Raw genomic sequence first — 26,691 nt, 5'->3', positions numbered from 1 at the left:
TAATTCAAACTGAACATAACATTGTTAAGAATCCCAACTGGCCGGAGACAAACCAGTTGGCAAATAACAAATATCAGGAGTGTTAATGAGCTCGTATACAGTACGATTACGGAGAGATATACTTACATTTAAGGACATCGATTACGAATAAGGCCTGAGTGATGTTCGACTGGAAGCTAGATGTTACACATAACTGTATGTTATAGTGTTAGAACATCGTATACTCATTACTTCACCAACAGTTATGAAGCTGTGCATTTGCATAATTTACTTGCCTGAAACTAGTGAGGATATTATACTAAAAGTCCTAAAACTTTACTGAGAGTCAAAATTTCTGTACCCCTTCCCGACAATTTTAATTTGTCAGAACACAAGTGTACACAAACTTAATTTAAGATGTGTCGGTTGCTTACAGTCACTATGTTACTGCACCAGTAAAGAAAAGGACTAACCTCGATCTTTGGATGGCTGTTCTGTACGCAACTTCATCTACGAAATTTAGTTATTGTCCAAGTCTGAAAGACAATGTAACGGCTTAGTCTGTCCTTATAGTCTGTCCCCATCAGCGCCCACTAGTGTCCCCAAAAAAGAAATTTTCATAGTTTTACCTTATATAGTAATTCAAAGTAAAATTGTCGTACAACAGTTCAAATCATGTATCCACAGGTTCTATGGTTGTTACATACATACATACATACATACGTACAAACGTACATACGTACATACGTACATACGTACATACGTACATACGTACATACGTACATACGTACATACGTACATACGTACATACGTACATACGTACATACGTACATACGTACATACGTACATACGTACATACGTACATACGTACATACGTACATACGTACATACGTACATACGTACATACGTACATACGTACATACGTACATACGTACATACGTACATACGTACATACGTACATACGTACATACGTACATACGTACATACGTACATACGTACATACGTACATACGTACATACATACATACATACGTACATAAGTTATATATGTATATAGATGTATACATAAGTTACTAATAACTACACAATCAAAATTAATCAAATTTAAAAAACATTTACAACATTATCTAAACTTTGTAGTCGCGAAAAATACTAAAAATAAATGAAGTTTAAGGAGTATTTACAAAATTGTCTAAAAGCTCATTCTTTAAGATACGTTTAAAAACTTGAACTGAACAGCTTGATTTTAAAAAGGGGTCTAAATTGTTCCAAAGTCCAATAGCTCTGTAATAAAATGTTCTTTGTCCTGAGGCTGTTTCAAAAAAAAGGTATATCAAGCTTTTGGCCACTCCTAGTTGTACGCTTGATAACTTGCTCGCGGGTAATGAATTGTGACGTCAGATATTTGGGGGCGTGTCCGGAAATGCATTTAAAAGCCATGGTAGCTTGGCGGTAGTTTTAGTTGTTTTAGTCTTAAAATTATTTTCTGAAACATTAGTCGAATTAAGTCTCTTTTCCCTAGTAAGGACAGACTCAGCCGTTCCCTTATGTCGAAGGTTGTGTACAAGGCTGGTTGTTGGGATTATAATGCCATTTACACTGGAAAAACAAAGCGTCGGTTGCATGACAGGAAAACGGAGCATTTTAAAACGCTGACGAGTACTAACCACGCTTCTGCCGTGGCAGACCATAAGACCCTGACAGGCCACAGGATGAAATGGAATCTCTTTGACATTTTAGCCACCGGACGATCTGATATGCATTGTAAAATTACAGAAACATGATTGATTCGTGATTTGCAACCAGCACTTAATGAAAATGTTGGCAGTGAGAAACTTCTTCTCTACTAGCCAGTTACATGTGTTTGTTTTTTTTTTCCAGCAGATTTTAAGTCTGTTTATTTTCATTTATATCCATTGTCATTTCTTTCCTTCTTAGTTACCGGTTTTCCTTATTAGGTACTAGTCTTCTCATTTAAATTTATTGTAATGCAGCTAACCGTTTTATACTTCTGATGATGTATGTAGAAGCATACGAAACGTTAAGTTCTCGAATCAAGGTTTTTACAACATGCGTTGCTTCGTTATGTTTGTCACTGCAGTTTGCTTTTTATTTTTACTCAAGCTGAAATGGCCGAAGAATAAGAGTTTCTACGAGTTGATGTTCAGTTCCCACTAACGTTTAGACAACATTAAAGATTTAATTTGTAAAAATCGTGAAACTTGTACCGTTCGTCTTATTAGATAGTTTAACAGAGTGATACTCTACATAAATACTTTGGAAAGCTTATCAAATATTTTTGTGGCCACTAAAAGTTATTACATGGTTTAGATGCCCGTTGGCGCATGGCGCAAATCTCCGCAGTTACCATATGTGCAGTTTTTTTTTCAAAACTTTGCCAAAAGTTGCGTCTTATCATGCTTCTTAAAATTTAAATTAAAAAATTCACCTTGCCGTTTTTTTAATTATAAGCCCCTAAAGCTGTAATTGAGGGTGTTTTTAGCAGGTCGTGCGGCTGCTATGGTAACCTATTGTGTCGCAAAAATGATAACAACGTGTTCACCAATGATTGGGAAGTTTTTGATACCATGATAGTAGGATCAAGTGATGAAGAGTGGTTATAATGACCCATCAAAATCTAACAGCTAGAAACTGTTTTGAGCCACCTTAATACTATTTTAAACGCCCTCTTTCGTATTACATATAGAACAAAGACAACACAAGCAGCTTCTTCTGTTTCAAATGATTTATTAATTTAAGAAAAAAAGTGTGTTATACAACATTGAAAAAATAAAGAATTGAAAAGACGATTTAATTTCAAGATTGATGTACTTGCCATCTCATCAGTTCTTGATTTACACACTTGAATATTTCACTTAAATTAAACAAGTTTATTTGAAACGTCGATATGAGTCACCTAAACTTTAATAACAAAGGAGAATACTCTATAAAATATGACTTCAGAAACAGATTTCAGCTTTAATAATAAATAATCCAACCTATTTCACAATCAAGAGGGCAAAAAGCTGTGTTCCTATAAAATCGCTAGTTTATTTAGGAAGTTGAAGAAACGAAGCTGAATTCCTTAGTCACATGTAATAGTTAATTTCCTAAGACATGAAATTTATAAATTACAGTGAATGGCTGTATTCTTAGATAAATTTCATAGATTACAGTTTTTTTTTTGATCACATGGGGTGACAACTTTAATAAGTTCTGCTTCCGACGAACAAAATATTTTGGCCAAGAATCAAAGGAATCGTACTGGATTAGAATTCTGCTCAGAAATTTTGATGCGACCTTACCAGTAGATATTACTTTTCAAGCAGCTTTTATTAGAATTGTCACACCCCGTGCTCATGTTTTCACTATTCTAGCTTTACTTTAAGGATTCAACTCAAAAACTAAGTACACTCTAAAATGTTCCTGCTAAGACTAAGTTGGTTTTTATTTTGTAGTTTTACTTTACTTGAATAAGAATTTTACATGTCACTGCGTCGTGTTATTTTTATTATTTTTAAAATTTAAATTAATTACAGGCCAAGAAGTTACACTTTAATTTGTCCGGGAAAACCTGAAAGTAGAATAAACAGCAAAATCTGAATAGAATTTTATGTAATACATAATTCATCAAATAATTTCGCTCGCGCGCGATTGGTCTAAACTCGTTACGTGACCGAATATTTCCCAGCTAATACTAGGAAATATCCTAGAATTTTCCGCAATTTTCAAAAGTGCGCGTGTTGTGAAAAATATTTAAAGGATAATAAACACAATAGCCTCCATTTGACTTTGAAAATATGGTCGGATATTTGTCCTTGGACATTATCTGTTCCTCAAAGCTCACAGTTTTCCTCGAGCTACGCTCTTGGTAAACTGTTACTTCTCGGAACAGATAATGTCCAAGGACAAATATCCGAGCATACTTTCGCGTCAAATGGAGGCTATTGTTTATATATACTATAAAATTTATAATTCATTGAATTAAAGTACCTGATAACCTATCACTTTAATTATCGTTTTATCCGTAAACTAAAAATGTTTTTGCTGGTATGAGAAAACTGGCATGAACACAGTCACTGTTACCAGACAGGAAAAGAAAAATTGATGATTGAAAAAATCTGTGAAATAATGGTTACCTGTCAGTTTGGCGAGTTCAACCGGATTCTGCGTGAATATAAACTTTTCCATCGCTGCCACGCTGAAATGAAAAGAAAACAAATAAAAAAGGTTGATTGGTTTCATTTGCACTTCAGAGTTTAGTTTGAACAATTAATGCCAGGTTTCACCAAACAAAATGTTCAAAAACGACATGATTGACGAAAACGCAACCTTTTGTTTCGACTAAAGTTTAATATCAACGCACTATATAAGGCACAACACGTTCATACCAATGAAGACGTGTTAGTACAATGAACAGCAATTTGACTTCGTTCATGTCAACAAATTAGATATTTGAAACTTTCCAGTTACATATAACTTGTAATCATATCTGCATAGAAAGTGTATGCATTGCCCTACTCGTTCCCTGGTGCATTTCTTGCTACTTGTAGCTACTTTTGCTCGTTTCGTGTACTCAGGCGGGTGTGGTGCCAACCTCAGGAGTATAAGAAGGCCTTGAACTTAATTAGACACTCACCTAAAAAAGTGTTGACTTCTCCTGCTTTGTAGGTCAAGGCAGACCTGAACATACCAAGAGGGATTGTAGAATACAATACGCAATAGTTGCTCGCCAAGCCTGAGTAAAATAGATATGAAAAAAAAAAAAAACATAACAAAGTTAATAAAATATTAAAGCCGTTTTTTGGCGAGTTTCTTGAAGTAGCTAGTCTCTTGGACACATGACCAATACATTCACTGAGCTCAGTATTAAAATATATAAAATACATGAATGTCCCTGGAAACATTAATTCTTTAAGCCACTTATTTATAATTGGTCTATGAAAGGAAACTTGAGGAAAATGATCACAGAGGTAACTACGCTAGGATTATATTCTTCGTTTAAAAGTGGCATAAAATCAATAACAATTTTTACATTACAAAGATCACCCTTGAGGGTGGAAAAGGTTTTGAGTGAAGACATTTATTTCATGGAAAATAACTGAAAAGTTCACATAATAACTGAAAACTTACCGGGTACAGAGAGTGTCAAAAAGATCCCTGGCATAGGCGGACTCATCGGGCAGGTATGCAGTGTAACCAAGTTTTTGTCTATATACAACGACAAACCTGCCCCGACCAATCAGGCAACTTATTGCCTCTGGTATGTAGCTGTGGAATGGAGAAAAAAGATCAACATTAAATTATGGTGGGAAATAGCTTTGGAACTCTTAAAAAATCGATTTTGTTTTTGTCATTGGTTGTTTGTAACCTAATAGGGAACTTAAGCAAACCAAGACTGTAACGACAACGAGAACGTCACCAAACAACGGATTTATTGAGAAAAACAATGACTGTGCACGTGCGTTACAAATCTTTGTACATTTCGTTTCCGTCCTATGCACAACAACAACGCGAAATGCCGTGAAAGCTCTGCGTATTTTGGAGAACGCAAACGACAGCGACTAATTTTTCGTATTTTTATTTGGAATTCAGCGCTGGCATTACATTTTTAGCTTGAGGAAGTTCTGAGACCAGTAAGCGTCCTGAATAGATCTAGACAATTGCGAAATTCAAAGATAACATATAAATTCATTTTTTACAAGGCGTTGTCCTCGGGGTCGCCATCGTCATTGCTTAAGCTCTGACTAACGCAACGACGATTACAATTTCGTTGGGCTATCAAATATAATTGATATCTCCATTATCATCTAGCAAGGCCAGAAAACAAAGAATAAAAAGGAAGCACTTACTCTGAGCTCTCGACGGTGGTGCAATATTTGTCAGAATCGAGCGTAAAAAGGTGGAAGCCATATTCATGAAGACCTATTTAGGCAAATAAAATGATTAGAAATTACTTATGAAAATATATAGGTATTTATCTCGCAGCATCTCACGAATGCAAATCAGATACTGATGATGGCCCTGTGATGGACTAACACCGCATTCAGGGGGGAGGGGGTGGGAGCGCAGATAAGCACCGGCCTGATGGATCATTAGATTCGAATGCATTTTTTCTTTTTACTTATATTTACCTTCATAGGTAAGACAATCTGGTAGCTTCACAGAGGCTGGGATTGTCTCAGGAACTTCATGAATGGCTGGAATGGATAAAAAAGGAGTAAAATTACACGATAAGTATGAGTACTCTGACAGCAAGAAATAGTTCTACATGTACACTTTTCAACGCTATTACTTACAAGGACATAAAAATGCGTAGTTAAGGCTTAATACAATGAAAAAAGATAACCAAGAGCTAAATTTCTACAGCTAACTGATAAGTTCGGCGCGATTTCATTAATCAGTGTCAAAAAATGATTATAGATATTTTGTATGTGATATTGTTTACCTTCCTGGCTTGTACAATCACCAAATGCAGTGTTGGGTGTATCAATTGGCTGAGGAAGAACTTCAGGAATTGCTAAAAGAAGTATCAAACATAACAACATTAATGTTGATTAATCGAACAAGAAATATTACAGCAGATAGACTTAACAGCTGTCCGTAAATAATGAAATAATTTTAGGCCTTACGACCGGTGTGCTTCAAACAGACACAGCCTCAACACCTGTTGGTGTATTTTGTGGAAAAAGTAACAGTTTGTAACGAAGACTTGTATAAATGCATGGACAATTACGGACTTAACCTGTCACAAGCGTACCTTCGGTGCTAAGTCGATTGAGCTACGAGCGCTCAACTTTAAAATATTGAAAAAAAAAAAAAACACTGGAAAATATCTTATAGAAAACCAAGGCTCCATCAGATATCCGATTCAGTTATAGTTCTCAGTAATAGCTCCTGGTAGATAAGATAAATTATTTTTAAGTAAAGTGGATACCTTTCAATGTGGATGTTGGTTTGTTGAAAACCAATTCCTCGTCCGGGAAGTTCTTCCCCCCCGTCAAAAAACCAAGTAATGAATATTCTTGGTGAATATTCTCATAAATATGCTTGATGTTCGTGACACCCTTACTGGTGTGAGGTGATTTTCTTTTGGTTTAGGGGGTATGGGATAATTTTGTATTGGCCTTTTGACGGGGTGAACGCCATATAAAGATGTTGTAAGGCGTTCACGACCATGGTGTATCTTTGGTGTCTAAGGATCGAGAAACAAATTTGCAAACGTCAGCACTTTTAATGGACGGAGGAGCGTTTTATAGCCTTGTATTATGAGCTGGAAATTTAGATTTAAAATAAAATTAACGCAGTCATAAAATTAAAAGATTTTCTCTGAGGGCTACTAGCCACTGGTGCCTGTATTTTTTTGGCCTGAATATGAAAAATTTGAATTCAAATAAGCGCTTTCTAAATCAAAACCATATGACCTTAAAAATATTACGAGTGTACTCAAACATAAAGGAATGAGAAGTGAACGATATGATTGGTTTATCGGCCAGAGGTGAAGGCCTGCGGGTTTTGTTTCATTATGCGATCTCTCCCTTCAGTATAATTCAGATACGCCAATCGGGCAAAGCTCTCTCCATATTACCAATTAGGGATGTTATCGGGAAGAAAACGTTCAATTAAGGATTGTTTTGATCCTTTCAACAGGGCGTTTTTCACGTGACGTCTCCATGTTTCGGCGCCGTTCCCAGCAAAGATTAACGAAATGTTTCCTACTGGTCGAGGACAACGATATGGCAGGTGTGAGAGTGCTATATTACTGGCGGTTGAATCAAATCTTGACCACTCAGGAAAAATAGAAAGATCTGCCGTCAAGAACTGCCTTGTGACCGGTAATTAGCAATTGTGTTTTTTAACGTATTTTATACAAATGACAGGGCAAACTTTTTCAAAGTTTAACATCTCCTTCTGCTACTTTCAAGTTCGTGTTTACGCTAGAACGCGGAACAACAATGTCAAATTGTTTGATTTTAAACAAAGGTTTCAACACTAACATTTGAGAGAGAAAATTCCTCCATCTTAGCACTTGTGGTTTTTTCTGAACTGCCAGTAGCCTGTGAACAGGTTCCCGAGTGGGTTATAGGACGAAGGAAAAAAGACGGGCAGAGCTAAAGGAGAGCTTTGTTCTGTTTTTCGCCTTCGCCGGGAACCTGTTCACAGGCTATGATTCCCGAGGACTTTTAATACAAACAAATATTGCATGGAGCGTACCTTAAATTACAGCGAATTTGTGAAAATCGCTCACTGTCTGGGTGCAAAACCAGGTGTGTTTTTTATTGGTCAAAGATTGCTTTAACGCGCTTCTTAAGTTGTGGTATCATATCTTAAGCAACGTTTCGAGTACCGTGTCTGAAAATATTCCCGGACTAAGACTACAGACAAGTTGAATTGAACCTTGGACGTGTTAAAGTGTTTCGTGTACTCGACAACCCTTCTCTGTCCCAGTTGCCTAACGAAAACGCTGAGAAAAAACGATCGTGTGAAAGAAAACCGGAGTTTTGAAGGATGGCGATGTCTGAGAAGCCGCGTTGTAAGTTACGATCCTTAAAATTCTGGTCATCCTGATTAATGTTCGACACAAAGGTCTACATCGTTTTTTTCTTTCTTTTTAAAGCCCGCGTAGGTTTGACGCATTTTCAACAATCCTTGAGACTAACGAAAACTGAACTAAAACTCATGAAAATACCACGAGTGTGACGTAAACAACTAAGAAGAGTAACGTCCTAGAAAATTGCAACCTCTCGAGATGTTCAAAGCCTTTCTAAATACAGTTCATGATGTTTGAACAATGTTACTACGGAAGGCAGACGTAATAAATATTATGTATATTCGGTGTGATCAAAATGCAGACGGTTTTTTTTTTATGCAGTGGACATATCTTTTATTTTCTGTGTTCAACAGAAGTTGCACGCGGATGTGGCCGTTGGGTTTGAATTTATTTTAGTCACCAGGTTGCCAGCAAAACAGTTTCGTCCCAGATCTCGCGCAAATTTCAAATTTGGATGGCGTGTGCATTGACGTCACAAAGCCTAACGGTTTTTTTTTTTTTTTTTTAAATAAAAACCGTTTGAGCAAACAGCGCAGAAAAGGCCTACTTCTTCACGAATTCTGAGAAAAGTTCAGATTTATTTGAACTTTGCTCACCTTTCTCCTTTTCCGGAAGCTCAAAGCTTCATTTCTACTAAATACGCAGCCCATAATCTCTAAATTGCCAAGCGAACGTCGTAAAGTTAACCCTGCAAGAGACAACGAGAAAATGACGATTCTTGTCAACGCGCGTCCTTTTATACCTGAATCCACTGTGACGTAATAGAGCGCGTTAAGCTGACGACAACTCAGGTTCAAACTGACACAACAGGCGGCGATTGGTCGAGAAATGCGTCCATATGACCATCATGTGAGACTGTGCAAGCGAACGCTTTCACGGCGTTTCACCATGGATACTTGCAAGCCCCTGAAAGCTACTGAACGCTTTCACGGCGTTTCACCATGGATGCTAACCATAGTTTCACTTTGAATCCTATTTTTAGTTTTATTGCTTTAATTTTGTAATAGTATGAGTGTTTTCCAGAATGAAACACATTGCAGACAACTCTGTGTTGTGAAGCGAGTCCTCGATAACTTACGGAACATGTGCTCTACTGGCATTCATTTTGGAGACTTGAAACTGTGCTTGAGACGTGCATTTTGTATTGGTACGTACTCCATAAAAGCAGAAGTTTGACTAAATAATTGACACGAGAGTCCTGGATATTCTCCGACATGTTTTAAGACCAAAGTCACTCTTAAAGAACACTCTCGTAAGCGGACAGCTCTGCTTACGACCATCTTCACAAAATCCCGTTTGAACTCCCTATTTCTCATTCCCTTAAGCGGACATCTTTGTGAGCGGCCGCGGACACTTGGAGGGCTTACGATCTAGACTTTTCCTTTGTTTTTAAGCTCCCGTAAACTGACACTTGAAAGGAATTGGGCGGATTTGGGCCTGACTTTGAAAGATAGTTATAAACATTTGTAAACTGTACGTATCACTGCTTTTTGTTGTAGCGAAACTATTAATGTTAATGTTAATGCTGGCTGCAACTAACGGCCAGTCCTAGTACTGCAGAGCACAGAACTGTATGCGGTCGAACCTCCGTTTGCGACCACCTCTCCTCAACGACCAGTTTTGCAAACTGCCAAAAGTTTCTAAGCCAAATCACTATATTTGGAACCTCCTGTAAGCGACCACCTCTCGTAAGCGACGTTCACTGTACTTTTAGAGCAAAAAGTTTGAACTGATTTTCTTCTGTTTTAAACCTCCCGTAAGCGATCACCTGACAGGTAATAGAGCGTAAATTGGATGATAAGGTGTTGTAACATTATTGCATTTGTGGGTAGTACAAGAGATGGAAATTTCCCAATTGATAGTACCGAATTTTTTCTCGGAATTGACTTTTCACATGAATAAAACATTTAAAACACGAGGTAAGTCTTTGCAGTTGCCATATGCTAACGAGGTACAATTTGACCCAATATGGTCCAAGCTCTCGTAAGCGACTCGCGTAAGCCACCACGTAGATTTGACATTTTGGGTGGTAGCTCACGGGAGGTTCGATTGTATTCACTTGTAAACGTCAATTTCTCTTACATTTACCTCAAATGTCTCAGCGTAATTATTTCTTTCAGCACAGTAGTTTATAGTCCGGAATTGCGCTTACAAGGTCCATTTCTGGCTTTAACATTTTCTTTTGATCGATGGTGAGAATTTTTCGACATACGAACTGTGCTCTTCTAGACATACACCAAGAAACGTTAAGGCAGAAAACTGGCGTAGTCAATCAATAGAAATCGATATCGGAAATCAATCGATTCAATCGATATCAATCAATATCAATCGCCGGTTGCTATCGATTGATATCGGCAATTGATAACAATCGATAACTCAGAAAAATTTCTTTATCGATTGTTATCGATTGAAAAATTTCGATAACAGTCTATAATTCCTATCTTCAGGAATATCGATTGTTATCGATTTCAAAATAATTCCACGATAACTACCCGAACTATTCAAAGATGGTTTTGTTATTGTGTAAATAATACCTGGAACAACACGAGACGTTCATCGTCAGCATGCTAGCTAGATTATACTTCCTTTTGGCCTACTCCAGAGATCTATCCTTACGTTGATTTCCTAATGCAAATAATTGAAATCACTAGAACACTGACTCTGTCGTTTATTCCGCTTCAATGAGGCTAAAGCTCGGGGGTTTTACACTGCTACTCTGGGCTGAGCTTCTTCCGGTGACGTAAACTAGCAAGAAAGATGTAAAGCTCAAAATGTTTCTCCTAGTGGTTTCCTTTCGTGTTATTTTGTCGATGATTGTAAAAGATACGCAGGCTATGATAAATTGACTCAATAAAACCGTTATAGACAAATTTTGTCAAACATTTTTTCCGTGTAACTTGTAAAAGGACAAAAATGATTCCGATAACAATTGATAATAATCCATACCAATCAATGAATCAATTGCTATCGACTACTATCAGTCCGGAATATCCCGATAAATTAGGACATTTGTGATGTCCCGAAACTCACGTTTCAACCACTGAGAATGCGTGTTTTGATTGGAGTGTTGTGTTTCACAACAAACCAAGAGATTCAAGATGGCGGACAAAGAGAGTTGCGAATACTTTCCAATGCCATGAATGTGGGCCTTCAGGAGGTATATATTTATCTCGAATTGAGTTAAATACTGTCCAAATTATAAAATAAAAGGAAAGTTTGTGTTCGCGTTCCATGTCACAGACAATTCTGCCCAGGTAACGATTATCCTCGGACCGAAGGAAGCACCACAGAACGCAATGCGGGCCACGATTGACGAGCTGCTGTTATCATTCTTTGGAAAGAGACCGTACAATCGGTAAACATCTTTACTCTGCATTTTTCTAAGCACAGAAATGATCGATATGAGAATTGAGGGTTTCCTCTTATCTAGGGGTTTTTGGGCCGAAATCGACAGCACGCGCGTGTTCTTATATGCCAGCAAAGATAAATTGTAGATGTCCAAAATGTTATACGTTTTGGCTAAATCGAGGAAATGAAATCATCATTAAAACAGAATTTTCTATAACGCGTACGAGTTAGAAACTCTTGTTCTTTTATACAAAATAAACTAAGCTAGAAAAAATGTATCCAAAATTTTAGTGTTGTCAGATGCAGGGATAGTCAAAAATTCTGGTAATATATTCTTTGTAAATCTGAAATTTCTCCATTTTGGTATTTATTTCAAATATTTCTTGTATCTATTTGTTACTGTGCTAAAAGATATCATGTCTGATTTCCACATTTAAATTATGAAAACTTACATATAATTGCTGACTTTCACAAGTTATTTACCCAAAAATGTCAAAATATAATTCCTGGACAGGTTGACAAGGGAGCATTCACAATCCATCCACATGTCCCAAGGTTTTATTATATATTTATTTAAAGTATACAAAACAAATTCAGTCTTGAAAGTGAAATCCATTTTATTTTATTCACTCTTTAGGTACTCTCGACCTTGAATTCGCCTCTTAGCAGAATGCAGGACCTGAAACAAATCACAAGCGCTTAGAAGATTATTACATTGCTTACAGATGTCAATATTATTACAAATGTATTTTTCGTTTTCATATATGAATTTATTTTGAATGTAGTTACGACATTAGTCTCACTAAATAAGAGATTGCCCTCAAGTGGTCTGATAACTCTTATGTTTTCTATTTTTTATTACATATTCGTAACCAAACTGATATGTTTCCTGTTCACAACCAATTAATGTTTTGCATTAGTTTCACAATTAGTAATGTTCAACACTCGACACTACATTATAAACTCTCGTACCTTTTCAGTCTTTGCGTTCATAAAAGTTATTTTGCAAAAACATTACTTTCTGGTACATTCAAGCTTCATGGGGAGGTGAAAAGAATCATCATCTACTAGGAACAGCTGCAGTGTGTATAGTTTTTAAAAAATGCCAAAAAAAAAAAGAGTACAATGTCCCCTACAAACCTTAACTTACATGTCTGCATGGCCCTCAACCTCTGGTAAATGAGCACAAACAATCTCTCTACCCTTTGTGCCATTCCTTGGGATACTGATAGCATCCATTTACAGGGAATCACTGCACTACCCCTGGCCTGTCTGTTTCGCTGCCACTTCTGTGCTGTAGGTGATTTTCAACAGGCTGCTGGCTCTCCAGTGATAAAACTGGGGTGCACATTCGGTGAATCCACCAAAACAGAGACCTCCCAAATTTGTTTAATTTCGTCCGCGTACTTAGCGACGTCTTATTTCCTCTCTTTTCCCTTTGTTTTTTCCCCCTAAAATTCGGCAAAGTGCCTCGAGCAGTCGAGTATGCCCTTCCATGTACTTAAGAGAGAGAAATTGAAAACAACTGTCATAAAAATGAAGGAACGATGCATTACTCAAGCCTTACAACAACAGCAGTTCAGGTACACTTGTAACACCTCAAATTCAAAGAGAGTTTACAAAATATCGACGTTGTTTACAACCGTGTAATTTGGCATGATGAAACTTTAACAACACTAGAACCAGTAAAAAATATACACAGCTCAATGAAAAATACGTGAATACTAGAAAATAACGCGTACACTTTACTAACCTTAATATTTGGCCACAAAATCGCGTCTACATTGTCGCTTGACACCAAAAAAACTCAATGATTAGAGAACAGTCAACGTTATCCCACTACCAAAATGACCGCTTGTTCTCCTTCTCAACGTTTGGTCGCAAAAAGTCCTGGATAATGCTTGCCAGACTCTATGCGAGACTGGAAACAACATATTTTCTTGGTCCGCATCAAAGGTCCGCCATTTTCCCTGCTAACAATAGCTTCATGACGTCATGACTGTCCTAATTTATCGGGATATTCCGGACTGACTATCGGCAATCGATAACAATCGATAACTCACAACTTTTTTTCTTTATCGATTTTCAATCGGCAATCGATATATCGATTATCGGTTTATCGATTGACTACGCCTGGAATAAAACCAGATCCACTTTTTCTCAAAATAATTCATCCAACGAGAAAAAAGTTGTAAGCGTTTAGTAACATATTTTAGTGCCTTGTTGCGTGCTTGAAAATGTCCAATCACAGTAATCTTTTGCATTCATTAATTTTAATGACATGTAATTTATTCAACCTCGAAGCATGTGTGAACTCTTCTGTGGTGTTGAGCCACGTTTTCCTGTGGCTGGAAACGTTATAAGCTTCAACGGTTTGTATTTCACTAATACGGAGGAACCACTCAGCAGAGAGCGTACTTGGAACCAAGTGGAAGGCATTTCACAAGAAAAAGTGTTGAACACTCGGCATTCTGAGCACTTCTAATCTTCTCGCAGCGGCGAACTGTAATTCAACGAGGATGAGATGTCGACAGCCGCGCTTCTTGTCAAGGTACCACCTAATCTCTTTTAAACTGTGTTGAACCTCAGAATCCAAAACTTAGTTGTACGATTATCATTTGACTCCTAGTTTAAGATTTTACGAGAGCAAATCTTAAATATCGAATGAGGAATAATTACTGACAAAGTTTGTTTCAAGGGCTATACTAGCGAATTTCATGAAACGTCCACGCTTGAACTTTAACGGCTTGCGACTCACCTAGAGTAATAAATGATACATTGGCCTCAAGTGTTTTTTTTTCTTTAAACAATTTCCTAAATTGACCCACAGTTTATATTTCACGACGCAAACCTTTCTCGTTATTAACATAGCTGCATTGAACTAAATTGAACTTTTTATTTTTATTTATTTTTTCTTACATATAGTTACAATTGAGCCTAAATAAGGCTGTCTGACTAAAAAATAAACCTGTATCAGCGGAAAATACGCTACCAATGATATTTTTTTAAAACCTTTTAGCCCTGACAGTGATCAGTATGCATGTATTGTGTTTCGTTAATATCACCACTGTCATTAAGCCCTAAGATCACGAGAACAGTGCATGATCAACAGGGCTAAATTTAAAATGTCTTGATTTACAAGCAAATTCTCCTCACCAGCACTAGAAGAAATGTATGAAGAAGATTGATGAGAATGTGATATTAATGGAATCATACATGTAGTTAAGTCTTATTGATAGTAAGAAACGTAATAGGAAGTAGACCCGTTCATTTGGCGTCACTTGAACAAATTTTTTTTTTATCATTATTACTTTGTCATTCCTAGACGAGAATACAACATGACGTTGCCATGGTGTCAACGATGACAGACAGCTTAAGGTGGTTCGATATAGTTTATTCTGGACCGTACCTAGCATATTCAATTGGCGTTTTACCAAATGGGGTGAAGTTTGGTTGAACGTGTTTTTTAAGGTAATCGATATTTCCATGGAAACGATAAACCAAAAAAAAACCAAAGAAAATTGGTAAAGCAGGAATTTTGTACAAATCAGATCTGTTATGGAAAAGCTGATGCCAATTTCTGAAATTACCATGTATGGCAAGGGGAATATGCAAGAATGAAAAAATTCTGTATATAAAAGACACCAAAATGTGCCTAGAAGCCATGAAAGTTTTGTTGGTTTGTGTTTTCTTGATCTTGAGAGCGAGACTTTTTCTCAACGTTACTTCCATAATAAATTTAGAACAATTTTCAACGAAGTACGTTAATTAATGAAGGTTATATCTTCAACAGAGAGAATCGTGGAAAGAATTATGCATTGACAATGGATTGGTAAGTGCATCATTTTGTATAAAATACCCGTTTCCTTTAAAACTAGCTCTAAGTGACTGTCAACATTAGTTGTTTACAGATCTTGTTGTAGTTCTGTTAGAACAACAAATATCGAAATCAAAATGGCATTATTTCCTCTTCCTCAGTCTCCTGTGATCAGATCTAATGACAACATCTATTGGGACTTTTCTAAAACTTTCCGTACAAGCGATCAACTGCAATGCTTGGTAATATTTAAAAGAATGATAGATTAGTACATTTGTTGTATTAATAACTATCCTAGGGCAGTTTATGTTTGCTGTTTATGTCTGATCAATAAACGAGACATCCCCTCCTACATGACTGCTGTTTTCTTACTTGTACTTTGTCAGAAATTATTTTGTTTCCGTTTCAATGCAGAGTGATTAGACAACAAAGTAACCTCTGTTGCTTGGGAACCAGCGAAAAGTAAAACCCTGGACATATGTCATCAGTATGGTACACTAAGTATTGTAAACTCTAAGATTACTTCCTGTACGAATTTTCGTTTTCAAAAGTTTTCTCTCATGCTTAAAAATAACTGCTACGACTCTGCAAGCCTCCTTAAGTTAAATCTCATCAATTCTTGTGGTATTTCAGGCTACTAATACTGCTCCAATACGCGAAAAGACTGGATCAGGACAGCAAGACAAGGACAAGGCTCATGAAAACTATGAACTATACTTCTGAACGCATTTAGGAATAAGAAGGATAACGAGGTGACCTATTTTATTTATCGAAGCCTTGTTTAAGAATTTTAGGAATGGAGAGAGGGTAAGACAGATTGTAAGCAAACAACGATACAACGGCAACGAGAACGTCGGTTATAAAATCGATAAGAATAATGGTCTAGAATGTAAGTTATAAATCTTGGTTTCGTCGCGCCATCGTAAAATAAGGATTGTGCGCACGTTTTAGAGGTTGGATCATTCTTGTTTCAATTGAAATTGAATGTTATATTTACAAAATCAGTTATACGATTGTCTGATATCGATAGACAAAGTGAATTGTTATTATCGTGAGATGGTCATTCAGAGTTTAAACTTGTTTGTCATTGCCGTTGTCTTCGTGTTTTTCACCCGCTAAATATCTTGAATTTCAAAAACTAGGTTCCGGTTGCTCAGCCTATTCATCAATTCTCTAATCCAGGATTAAATTATTACTCGAGATATTAATTTTTCTTTTATGAAAGTATCATTCATCATTCATATTTAGTAGAGTTTAAGACCAGTCAAATTCAAAACTGAATATATGACGAAGATTGGAGATCTAGACGGAAAACATAACTGAAAATTTACAAATATTTAATTAAAATTCATGGTTGGCGACCATTAGTTTTTCATGTGGTTTGAGCAACCGGGTCCTGCGTTACTGCAAGGTTTTCGAGATTAAAAACCATAGCAAGAGTTGAAGAAGTCTTTGCGTCGGAAAATACAAGCTTTATAAGACACCGTGTGAGAGATATGAAATAAAGTTAACGTGCGTGGAATTTCGTTCAGAAAAAAATCACCTGCCTTGACCGACTTAGCTCGGTATTTATAAAGGAAATATTCAAGTGTTTTCGCTCAAAATATACGTTCTTAGAATTAAAAAGTGCAATCACTGTAGTGGAACTCGTTATACTGCGTAACATATTCCAACCTTTTGGCTTGAAAAAATATTGTTTTGATAATGCAGTATGATTTATGGCTTGAAAAAAATAACCAAGTCTTTTGGCGGGAAAAATGTTTTCAGTTTAAAAGAAACTAAGTCTTTTGACGGGAAAACTGTTTCGAAGAAAAAGTGTGCGCTTTTAAAGGTAGTCTGGTATTTAGTGAAAAAAATAATCTTAAGTCTTTTGGCGGGAAAACTTTTGCCTTGGAAAAAAAGGTCTGCGCTTTTGAATGGGGTCTGATTCCAAGTCGAAAAATAATCTAAGTCTTTTGGCGGGAAAAATCTGTGCAGCTACGCCAGTTAGCTTACGTATTTGTCTCATCAAAAGAAAGACTATGCTTTGACTTGTTATCAGCCCTCTGTTTAAAAGCGCAGAAATTTTTTTCTTCTCGGCAACCTTACATAGTCAAAAAATAGTAAAAGAGATAGCCTACATTTCTTCTAGTTACCAGGCCCCTTTAAAAGCGTGCAATCTTTTTATTCTTGATGTAAACAATAAAACAAAGAAAACAGTTATATTTTGTAGTCTTTTTATTTCTTTATTGTATACTTGACTAATTACAAGTTGTAGTGGCAATTAACAAGACAATAAAAGACTATTTACAAGAAAATCGTATAACTGCATATTAAGTCTGAGTAAATCTTTGGTCAAACTGAAAATAAAGACTAAGGTAAACAAATCGAACTATCAATAAAAGAGTGCAAGATATCTTGAGCATGCAAATGATAGCACTAAATAAACACTGGCAGCGAAAAATTAACAAGTGTACTTTGAGGCTGGCAACATAACAAATTAAGCTAAAATATAAAACTTACATTTGGATTATCTCGGCAGAGAAATTTTTGCAAGCCTGAGCTTTTTTACAAACTCCGTGAATTTAAAAATAACGGCTCAAAAACATTTGGCAGTTTCCCCGTCACTTTGAGCGAGGTACAAACATGGAGCCAAATACAGAGTTTATATTTTAAAAAAAACTCGATATCAACAGGAGCCCATTACCCGGAGCTTTCCATACCAATTGGGTAATGGGCTCCTGATATCAAGTAATTTCCGTCGAGTAAACCAAGTCAAAAGTTTGCGGGAAAATTTGCAAAAAAAAAAAAAAAAAAATGAAATCGCTACTGCACGCTTGGTAACAAATCTACATAACTGAAATTTAACCAGTAAAGTATTCTGCAAAATATCTCAAGTTTCCAAAATGTAAAAATTTAAGACACCAAGACTTACGGAATTTTCCCAAAGTAACACTGTGTTTAACGCCATGTTTGTACCTCGCTCATAATAGCAAAGAAACCACGCATTAATTTTTTCCGCCGATTACATTTTGAATATCAATTTTTTTTAACGGGTTTTGAGAAATCGCTCTAACAAATTGCTACAAAAACCCTTCGGTTATTCCTATCCTTAACGCCAAAAAATATAAATAAATCACTTGGTTTTCAATGCGGCGATTGTTGTTAAATTGAACTGCTAATCTATTTCGAGCTTGGGTAAGTCCGGGGCCGGATGGGGTTTTTTTTTCGGTAAAAAAGACATTTGGTCAATAAAGGTAGCCAACTCACGAAAACAAGCGAGTGCTCTAGTTTAAGGACGAAATAAGGCACTGGAATTTTTTTTTTTTTGACAGGTCTTCTTACAAAACTCGATCAGTTATCGACCTGTTGTTACTGAGAAAGACTGAGTTTCCCATGTGACCGCTGGCTGCACAATAGCGAAAAAACCTAAAAAATCGCGCACGGACTAAACATTTCTACACATGGTTTTGGAGAACGAAACCGATTCTACACCGAGAGAAATTTGGTCTGCGTAAAGCAACTGGAATCGAGCAAGTTCTACGTCACCAGCAATCATAATGGGAAGTAGCCGCTCAAAAAGTCTGAAAGAAACCTACGCATACGTATCCAGGTTGTTTTTAAATCCTTCTCTTGACGAATAACTCATTCATTAGTGTGCTAAACACATGACATCTTGGTTGAGTTCATCAAGGTTCTTGTCCTCTCGAACATGACCAGTAGCACTAAAATTGAAACACATAAGAGCGGGTATTACTTACAAAAACACGTATTTTATGGCACATTGTACTGTAGGTTTGAAAATAGGCGCAGCTGATCTAAATTTATTACGTAATCCCTGGGGAATTACAAATTTCCTCATCAACGTTCTTAAACGATTAGTACAGTGATTCGTTTAGATGGGAGGAACCAAAGCAGTGATTCAAAATACAAACGAAATTTATGAAAAAAATTTAAGAATATTCTCTTCTGAAATTTCTTTCATCCTATTACCTACCCCCCAGTCTTGCCCATTCCAAACTTAAATATACCGACCCCTCCCCCCTGCCTGCCTCTTGCAAATAAGTTGCTTAAAATACGCGCGCGTATTAATATTCCACTATAGCAGAAATGTTGTTTCGTTATTTTTTGTAAAATTCTCTATATAATGCATTTTTGTATTAATTGAATTAATAAAGGTTCACGCTATATATCACTCACCATTTTTACAAAACATCTCAGGTCTGATTTAAGAAGCTCTGCTTTCATTCCTTTCTGTGTGCATTGCATTCAGTCCCCACATTTGACTTTAACTCGGCCAAACTTGAATTTTTCATTCCTTTACAGGCTACCTTTATGACAAAAGTAAAACAATGTTATCAAAATGTTCACTGAATGATGGAGTTTCATACATCTTTGGAGACTTTGTGCCAAAGTTTGGTTGAGCAATGAATTGTGACCGTTATTAAACACGTTAAAAACAAGTAGAAATTGGTAATTTCTGAAGTTAAAATTTTGTCTCTTGGTCGTTTGGTTTGGCTCTGGAGTAAGTCCAGAGACAATTCCAGCGAATTCAACTCTCTGCTACCAAAGCAACTTTCTAGCTTGGGTTTAATTTTCTTGTAAAACTGAAATGTAATGTTCTTACCTTTGTTCATTCAAATCACTTTGAACAACCAACCTGAGGTTCAACTGACTCCTTCGCCCTTCCATGCTTGTCACAAATTTTCTGCTTTTCTTGCTGAAAACAAGTTAAGCGTAACGTTACAACCACTAGAAGTGTCCAAGGAATGACCCAAATGAACTTTGCTGTCGTTCGGCGAAGAAGACCGTTTGCCACGAGGGAGGAAACTGAATGCAAATTTTCTCCTTCGACAAAATTAAAAATTCAGCACGTGCAAATTTTTAAGGCGAGGTGTCATTGGGAGTGAAGCTTCGACGGCAAATACTGTATGCTAATTCTCGGAACATCGCATTTCCAAGGGGCGACTATCAGATCGATAAACAGGACAGAAACACCTTAATTAACTCAGGACAGGAGCCATAATCGGGGTCGGAGACCGTAAGCGCGCGCCATTTCTAGTATTGGGGTTGTCCCCATGATATGGGACAATAATTCTATTTTTAGAACAAATTGCGCCATCACCTGCGGCACACGCGCGTACATGCTGCGAGGATTTTTGCGGATGTCGCGCGGGGGAGATGGCGTCCGAAATTCCCGAAATTTTTCATGTTTTTGCCCCACAACTCAACGCGTTTACGTCTGTTGGAATTTTGCTTAGGTATTTTCGTCGTAAGCTGCTCCAGTTTGAGTGAAGTAAGACAGTGTCGAATTTAGGTATGTTCCGCTGTAAGCTTATATATATCGCTGACCAAGTTGTGTTCCGACGGATGCTTCTTTTGCATGAGCTGTACATTACTCCACTTTAAATTTCACATATGTTGAAGATTAACAGCTTTTCCATTACACAGCAAAAAACTAGCTGGATATATTAAGATATAGCAGAGCTTCAGGACTTCATAGTTTCCTAGCTCCTCTTGCCACACGCTTGCGAGGAATTTCCCAGTCTATCGCGACCGAAAACTAAACAAAATAATTGCTAGTTTGAGTTTCGCTTGAATTGTAAGCAACGTTTGATGTTTCATCAAGGCCCAATAACTTTACATCCGTAGATACTGCTCAGTTTTATTCGTGTAAAAGTCCAGTAAATTCTCTGTTGTCGATGAATGAGAGCGCCCGCCGATGCGTGTTTTGCACAGTCACTAAACATGATAAATTGTAATTCCGCCGCACTTTCGTGTGAAAGCGTATATCGAACTCAAACAATAACTCTATAGTTTTTAAATATGTTTAAGATTGATAAATGTTTGAGAATATATTAAAAGCTGAGCTGAAAATATGCAAATAAAGCAGAAATAATCAGCAAAGTTACGATGACGCTTTCTTTAATCAACTTCGAATAACGATTTCGATTTTGTTGATCGAGTTATCAAAACTCCTTGTCTATTTTCATTTTCGCAATGTAAAACTTCACTATGCTTATTTTGAAGAAACACACATAATGTTAGTAGCCTTTTTTGCGTTCGTGAAATTTGTTGCAGCATCTCAGCACAAAAGATAACGAAAGAAATCTTTGTCAAGATTTGTTGACAATTGAAAACACCGACTCGGACTTAAAAGTGCACGAGCTGCACTATGCAAATGAGCCAATTGTACGCGTCAGACTTTCCTTTCCGGCAAAATCTTTTGCAAACTCACCAAACAAGCAGAAACAATAAGAAACCGTCAAAACAGGTTTTGGTTATGATTAACCATTGTCTGAGAAACTCACAAATTAACTCGATACCAGAGTAGAGAGTTTTCTTGCTATATTCTTAAGTCAAAACAAACGCAAAAACATACGCGTAAGCTTGCAACTAGCGTGAGCAGATCTTATTATTCATTCCCAGCGCGAGATTGAAGTCTTGTTTTCGACCCTGAAAAACCCACCTTTTCCGTTAGCTCAGAGCATAAAACTACACATAAGCGCCCTGGTTCGTATTCCCTGCCTTATTTCCTGCCATCGCCGTGAAAAATACACAAGAGAATCTCTCAACTCTCACCATTTGATCACGCAACGTGACAACATCCTCGCGAGAGGCCCCGACATGTGCGTGAATCCGCGCGGATATATGACGTCAGGATGGCGCAATTTGTTCTAAAAATAGAAAAATTGTCCCATATCATAGGTGCGCGCGAATCCCGAGACTAAAGCGAAACTCAAACTCTTGGACTATACAGACCACAGCACCTGTCCAACTTTAGGGAGCATAATGCCGAGGACGAAGCCTAGTAAAAAATGAATTTATATTTTACCAGCGAGTCTATTCGCAACTATTCTAGATCTGTTCAGTATGCCAATGGTTCTGAAAACGTGCTCAGGCTAAATATGCATTGACAGCGTTTAATGCTAAATGGAAATACGAAAAATTTGCCGTCGACGTTCACATTCCTTAGACTACGCAGAACTTGGTCATTTCAAGTTTTTTTGCAGAGGACGGCAAAGAGATGTACAGAGATTTATAACGCACGTGCACAGCTATTGTTTTCCTCATTAAATCTTTTGCTTGTTAACGTTCTTATCGCCGTCGTTGTCGTGGTTTACCGCTCGAGCCTTCTATTAAAGGGACACAGTCGTCTTTGCGACCGCGCTGACCTGGACACTAGTTTTCTCAGTTTGAAAAAAGTTTACCTTAACCTGAAACCAAAATAGTTCTAGAAATCCGCTTCAATTTTCGCAGTGTTTTGCTTTATTTTCAATCGTTTAATGAAAAACCTGTTTTTGAGTGTGCTTTTGTCTATGATATTATTTTTTATCATATTTGGTTAAAACCAGTATGGATCGCGTCTCTGTGATATGCAAATTAGCTATGAAATGGTATCTAATGAGTGTGCTCCAGCTGACTGTGTCCCTTTGAACCGGGACATCACTTGTTGCATCTGAAATAGAAGATTACTACAAAAGAGTAGTCAGTGATTAGACAGTTAACAACGCGCCAATATCTGAAATCTGGTTTCTTTATTCCTATTCACATTTCAATATCCACTTCATTGCGATAGTAACATTATTCAACCACCTGAGGGAACTACGTCGCGGATTTTTCTGTCGCCTCACTGTTGCTACCAATCTTTGCTGACGTCATTGTCTACATTTTTCCTCATTGACATACCACTTTGCGCAGAGAAGACCTCACACTAGATACAAATTGACTTTAAACATTCAAATGTGAAATTTAGTAACTGGTGAAATGGGGGGGGGGGGGGGGAGATATTCAAGGAGAAATAAGCTTTCGAAAACCTCGAAACCTCTGGGTGGCAAAAGCTCTAATGAGCTCATACATTCTTGGTACCATTTTGAGTTTTTAAACCTGTGTCGCACAAAACGTATTCAATGTACCGCTCTCAAATTACTTGGGACAGTTAATCGTGCTATGACCTTATGATATTCCGACTGTACCTCGATCAGAAACTAACTCGTTTATGTTAACAAAGAACATATTCCATGTAAACTAAGGTTCCCCATAAGAGCTTGAGGTTTCTCACGATTTGAAAGCAACTTTGTAAATCATCAATAAATAGAATGCCTTAACCTTGAGATCCCGTAACTCTTTCGAGCGTTCCTTTCTAGCTGACAACTAATCCATGCATTAGGTTGTTACTTTACTTGTATGTTACATATTGTACAGTTACGGCAGATATTTGAATTACGGTACATAATTCATCAAATATTTAAATTAAATTTAAATTTAAAGTATTTGGCAACTGAAAGAATAACTTTACAGCTTCGAAGAGCTGAAAAAGGTTCAAGAAACACTTTAAGCTGTTCCAACACAGTCGAATGCCTGCTGAATCAAGAATTTTTCCTCTGTTATATAAAAGGAGTTTAATAACCATTCTCAAATCCGGTTCTTTGGGCACCAAAATTCAATGAATTAAGATGAGAAGATCTACAACGTTTGGGAAGAGAAAATAGCACTTACTAAAACTTCCGACTCTAAAATAATTGACTCCGTGTCTAAGAAAACTATCGAAGATCAATAATTCGATATCAAAACAAATCGTTCTGTTTTTAACTGAAAATAAAGTCTAAACAATAATGATAAAAAAAGTCCTGATGTTAATGCATCATCAGATCAAATTCAAGAAAACTTCACGGTACAATAACAGGATTATTTTATACCCAAGAACATACAATGAAGTATCTTATGGTCTTCTAATAAATAAGTATACTATATACAATTACAAGGCAATAAGCCAGATAAAATTTCTCTTTGACAAAGCGGTCTCCAGATGGCTTTCGAAACTAGTTAACTTCCAAACTTATCGACAACTGAGTTGTAGACTTTTTTAAGTCTCTTCCAATGATACATGTATTTTCAGCGGACCTTTGCAATAGTCTTCATTGTTGGTTTCATCGCTAACGCTCGAAACTTCCTTGCAGGAAGATCGCCGTCTCGTTCCGAAGATAGGCGATCATTAAACGTTGGTTGACTAGTGGCAAGTCTGTCTGAGCTGTTGACTTGTCGTCTTTCGATTTCTGATTCACTGAGGTTGAGGAGTTTTTGGCTTCAAGAACGAAAGTCACAGAAGAACCGCTTTGAATAGTAATAACTTTGAATTTACGATAAATATAGTTTACAATGTACAGAACAGTTGGCGATGGCACACACTGGACAAATTCAAATATGTACAATCACTTATTCTTACTATAATTTAGTTCACATTACCTTGTGACATTGGGAATAAAATTGTCACAGCAACTTTTCGACCTCAAAGCTACTGACAAAACCCCGTCTTACAATGACACCGAAATATCATGACTTGAATCTAGGATCAGTTTTGAACCAAGTCGATTTCCATGCAGTTAGAGGCCAGGTTCATATAAACTCGATCTTTTACAGCCTATCAAAAACCAAGTTTATATCCCGACTCCTTTCGCGTGCAGAATCAACAAAAAATGACGGAGTATTTATATTGGACGTCAAACCGTCTTTCCTATTGAGATTTTTTACACTGCTTTTAGAAACTTTTGTTATTGTCGCGTTATGCGTCTCTCCAGTCATTCAAAGACCTCTGAGTGGTTTTTCAAAGGTACTTTAAAATTTAATAGACTGATTTTCTACGTGTAGAAAGCGTCTAAGAAAGCCGTCATTTACTCGTAGCCTCCGCCTTGTCGCCTCTGCGATATTACTTCAGTTAAAAACGAGGTCTAACTTAAATAACTGGCCCTTTGAGACTACAGAAGTATAATTCTCTTTGACTGTGTGTCAAAATTAAGACACATGAATGGCTTGACCAAGCCTTGAATTCAAAGCACACGTTACCACAAGTGGTAATAAGCCTGTTCCAGGCCAAACTATAGAGATATGTCCAGAAAATAATGCATGCAGTCAGGAATATCAAATCTGACAATTTCGTTCCTCCGTACATTTTTTGACATGAGTGATTTTGTCGGCGAGAAGCGAAAACACAAGCGAGTGAAAATAATATATTAGCACATTTGTCTTTATCTGTCCTCGCTGCTGTTTTCGCGTTTTCCCAACAAACGGGCTAAATGACGGTTAGATCAGAGGTAGAAACAAACACACGTGAGCAGAGTCAAGTACTGAACATAACCCTTTCAGTCACAAACAATTGATAGCAGCAACGTTAAGGTGAACCATCAGCCTCATTGTCGTCCTTCTCCACAGCTGTCTCTGTCTGTTCATGTTTGTCTTGTCCGTCTTCTGACTCACTGGCTTCCTGTTTCGTTTCACTCTGATCCTCTTCTTTGTCCTCGTTCTTCTCCGCCTGGCTGTCACTCGCGGTTTGTTTTTCCTCAGCTGTTCCATCACTCTCCTCACCCTTTTGGCTTGTTTCTTCCTTTTGGTCTTGGTCCTCTTTGCCTGAATCATCAGAAGACGGGTTCATGGCGTCGAGTGCTGTTCTGTTATGTTGGGCCATTCTAGACCATTTTGCTAAGTTCGTCCTTTTGATAGGAAAAAAAACAAACGGAAAAAAAAGAGGAAAAAACAAACAAACAAAAAAAAAAAAAAAAAACTGGAGATAAGTAATATCATTAAAAGAGTATGACAGCTGAGCACGACCGAATCTATCGATTTTTTTGGAATACTTTGTCACGAAGTTTGATTTCATTTAATTTTAATTTATTATGCACGACCCCATAAGCTACTGAGCGTTAATTCTAATCGTGCTAAATAAAGGTTGTCTGTCTGTTTGTCTGTCTGTCTGCCTGCCTGCCTGCCTGTCTGTCTTTGTCTGTCTACCTGCCTGCCTGTCTGCCTGTCTGCCTGTCTGTCTGTCGGTCGGTCTGTCTGTCTGTCTGTCTGTCTGTCTGTCTGTCTGTCTGTCTGTCTGTGCTCGATCTTTAGAATCGAGGCCTAGGGCCTTATATTCCCAGGGCGGCCCTTGTGTTATGTTATTGAAACTGAACAGACTGTACAATTCTGAGACTAATATAAGACGAGAAAAATGCTTTGAAAAATCGGCCAAGGCCAAG

At 37.2% G+C, this 26,691-nt stretch overlaps 1 protein-coding gene and 2 long non-coding RNA genes across 3 annotated transcripts in view; 1 reads left to right on the top strand and 2 right to left on the bottom strand.

Annotated features, from left to right (window-relative positions):
* Nucleotides 1-14,257: 14,257 nt before the first annotated feature.
* On the top strand, nt 14,258-16,421 carry LOC145463329 (uncharacterized). Its single transcript, XR_014041312.1, has 3 exons — nt 14,258-14,428; nt 15,671-15,709; nt 16,328-16,421. It is a non-coding gene; the product is annotated as an uncharacterized LOC145463329 (long non-coding RNA).
* A 2,060-nt stretch (nt 16,422-18,481) lies between these two features.
* On the bottom strand, nt 18,482-20,681 carry LOC145463438 (uncharacterized). Its single transcript, XR_014041331.1, has 3 exons — nt 20,334-20,681; nt 19,874-20,004; nt 18,482-19,398 (listed from the first exon to the last, which is right to left on the bottom strand). It is a non-coding gene; the product is annotated as an uncharacterized LOC145463438 (long non-coding RNA).
* Nucleotides 20,682-22,468: 1,787 nt separating this feature from the next.
* The window catches only part of LOC145462632 (putative 3',5'-cyclic phosphodiesterase pde-5), a 36,440-nt gene continuing 32,217 nt past the window's right edge, over nt 22,469-26,691 (bottom strand). The window contains exon 28 of the mRNA XM_081446207.1: nt 22,469-26,160. Within this exon, the coding sequence (XP_081302333.1) occupies nt 25,842-26,160 (319 nt within the window). The 3' untranslated portion in view covers nt 22,469-25,841. The remainder of the gene's footprint in view (nt 26,161-26,691) is intronic.

Source organism: Orbicella franksi, chromosome 12 (assembly GCF_964199315.1).
Source record: "Orbicella franksi chromosome 12, jaOrbFran1.1, whole genome shotgun sequence".
Classification (NCBI taxonomy): Eukaryota; Metazoa; Cnidaria; class Anthozoa; order Scleractinia; family Merulinidae; genus Orbicella; species Orbicella franksi.
Note: the sequence above shows the minus strand (reverse complement) of the source record. Positions and strands in the feature narration are given on the sequence as shown.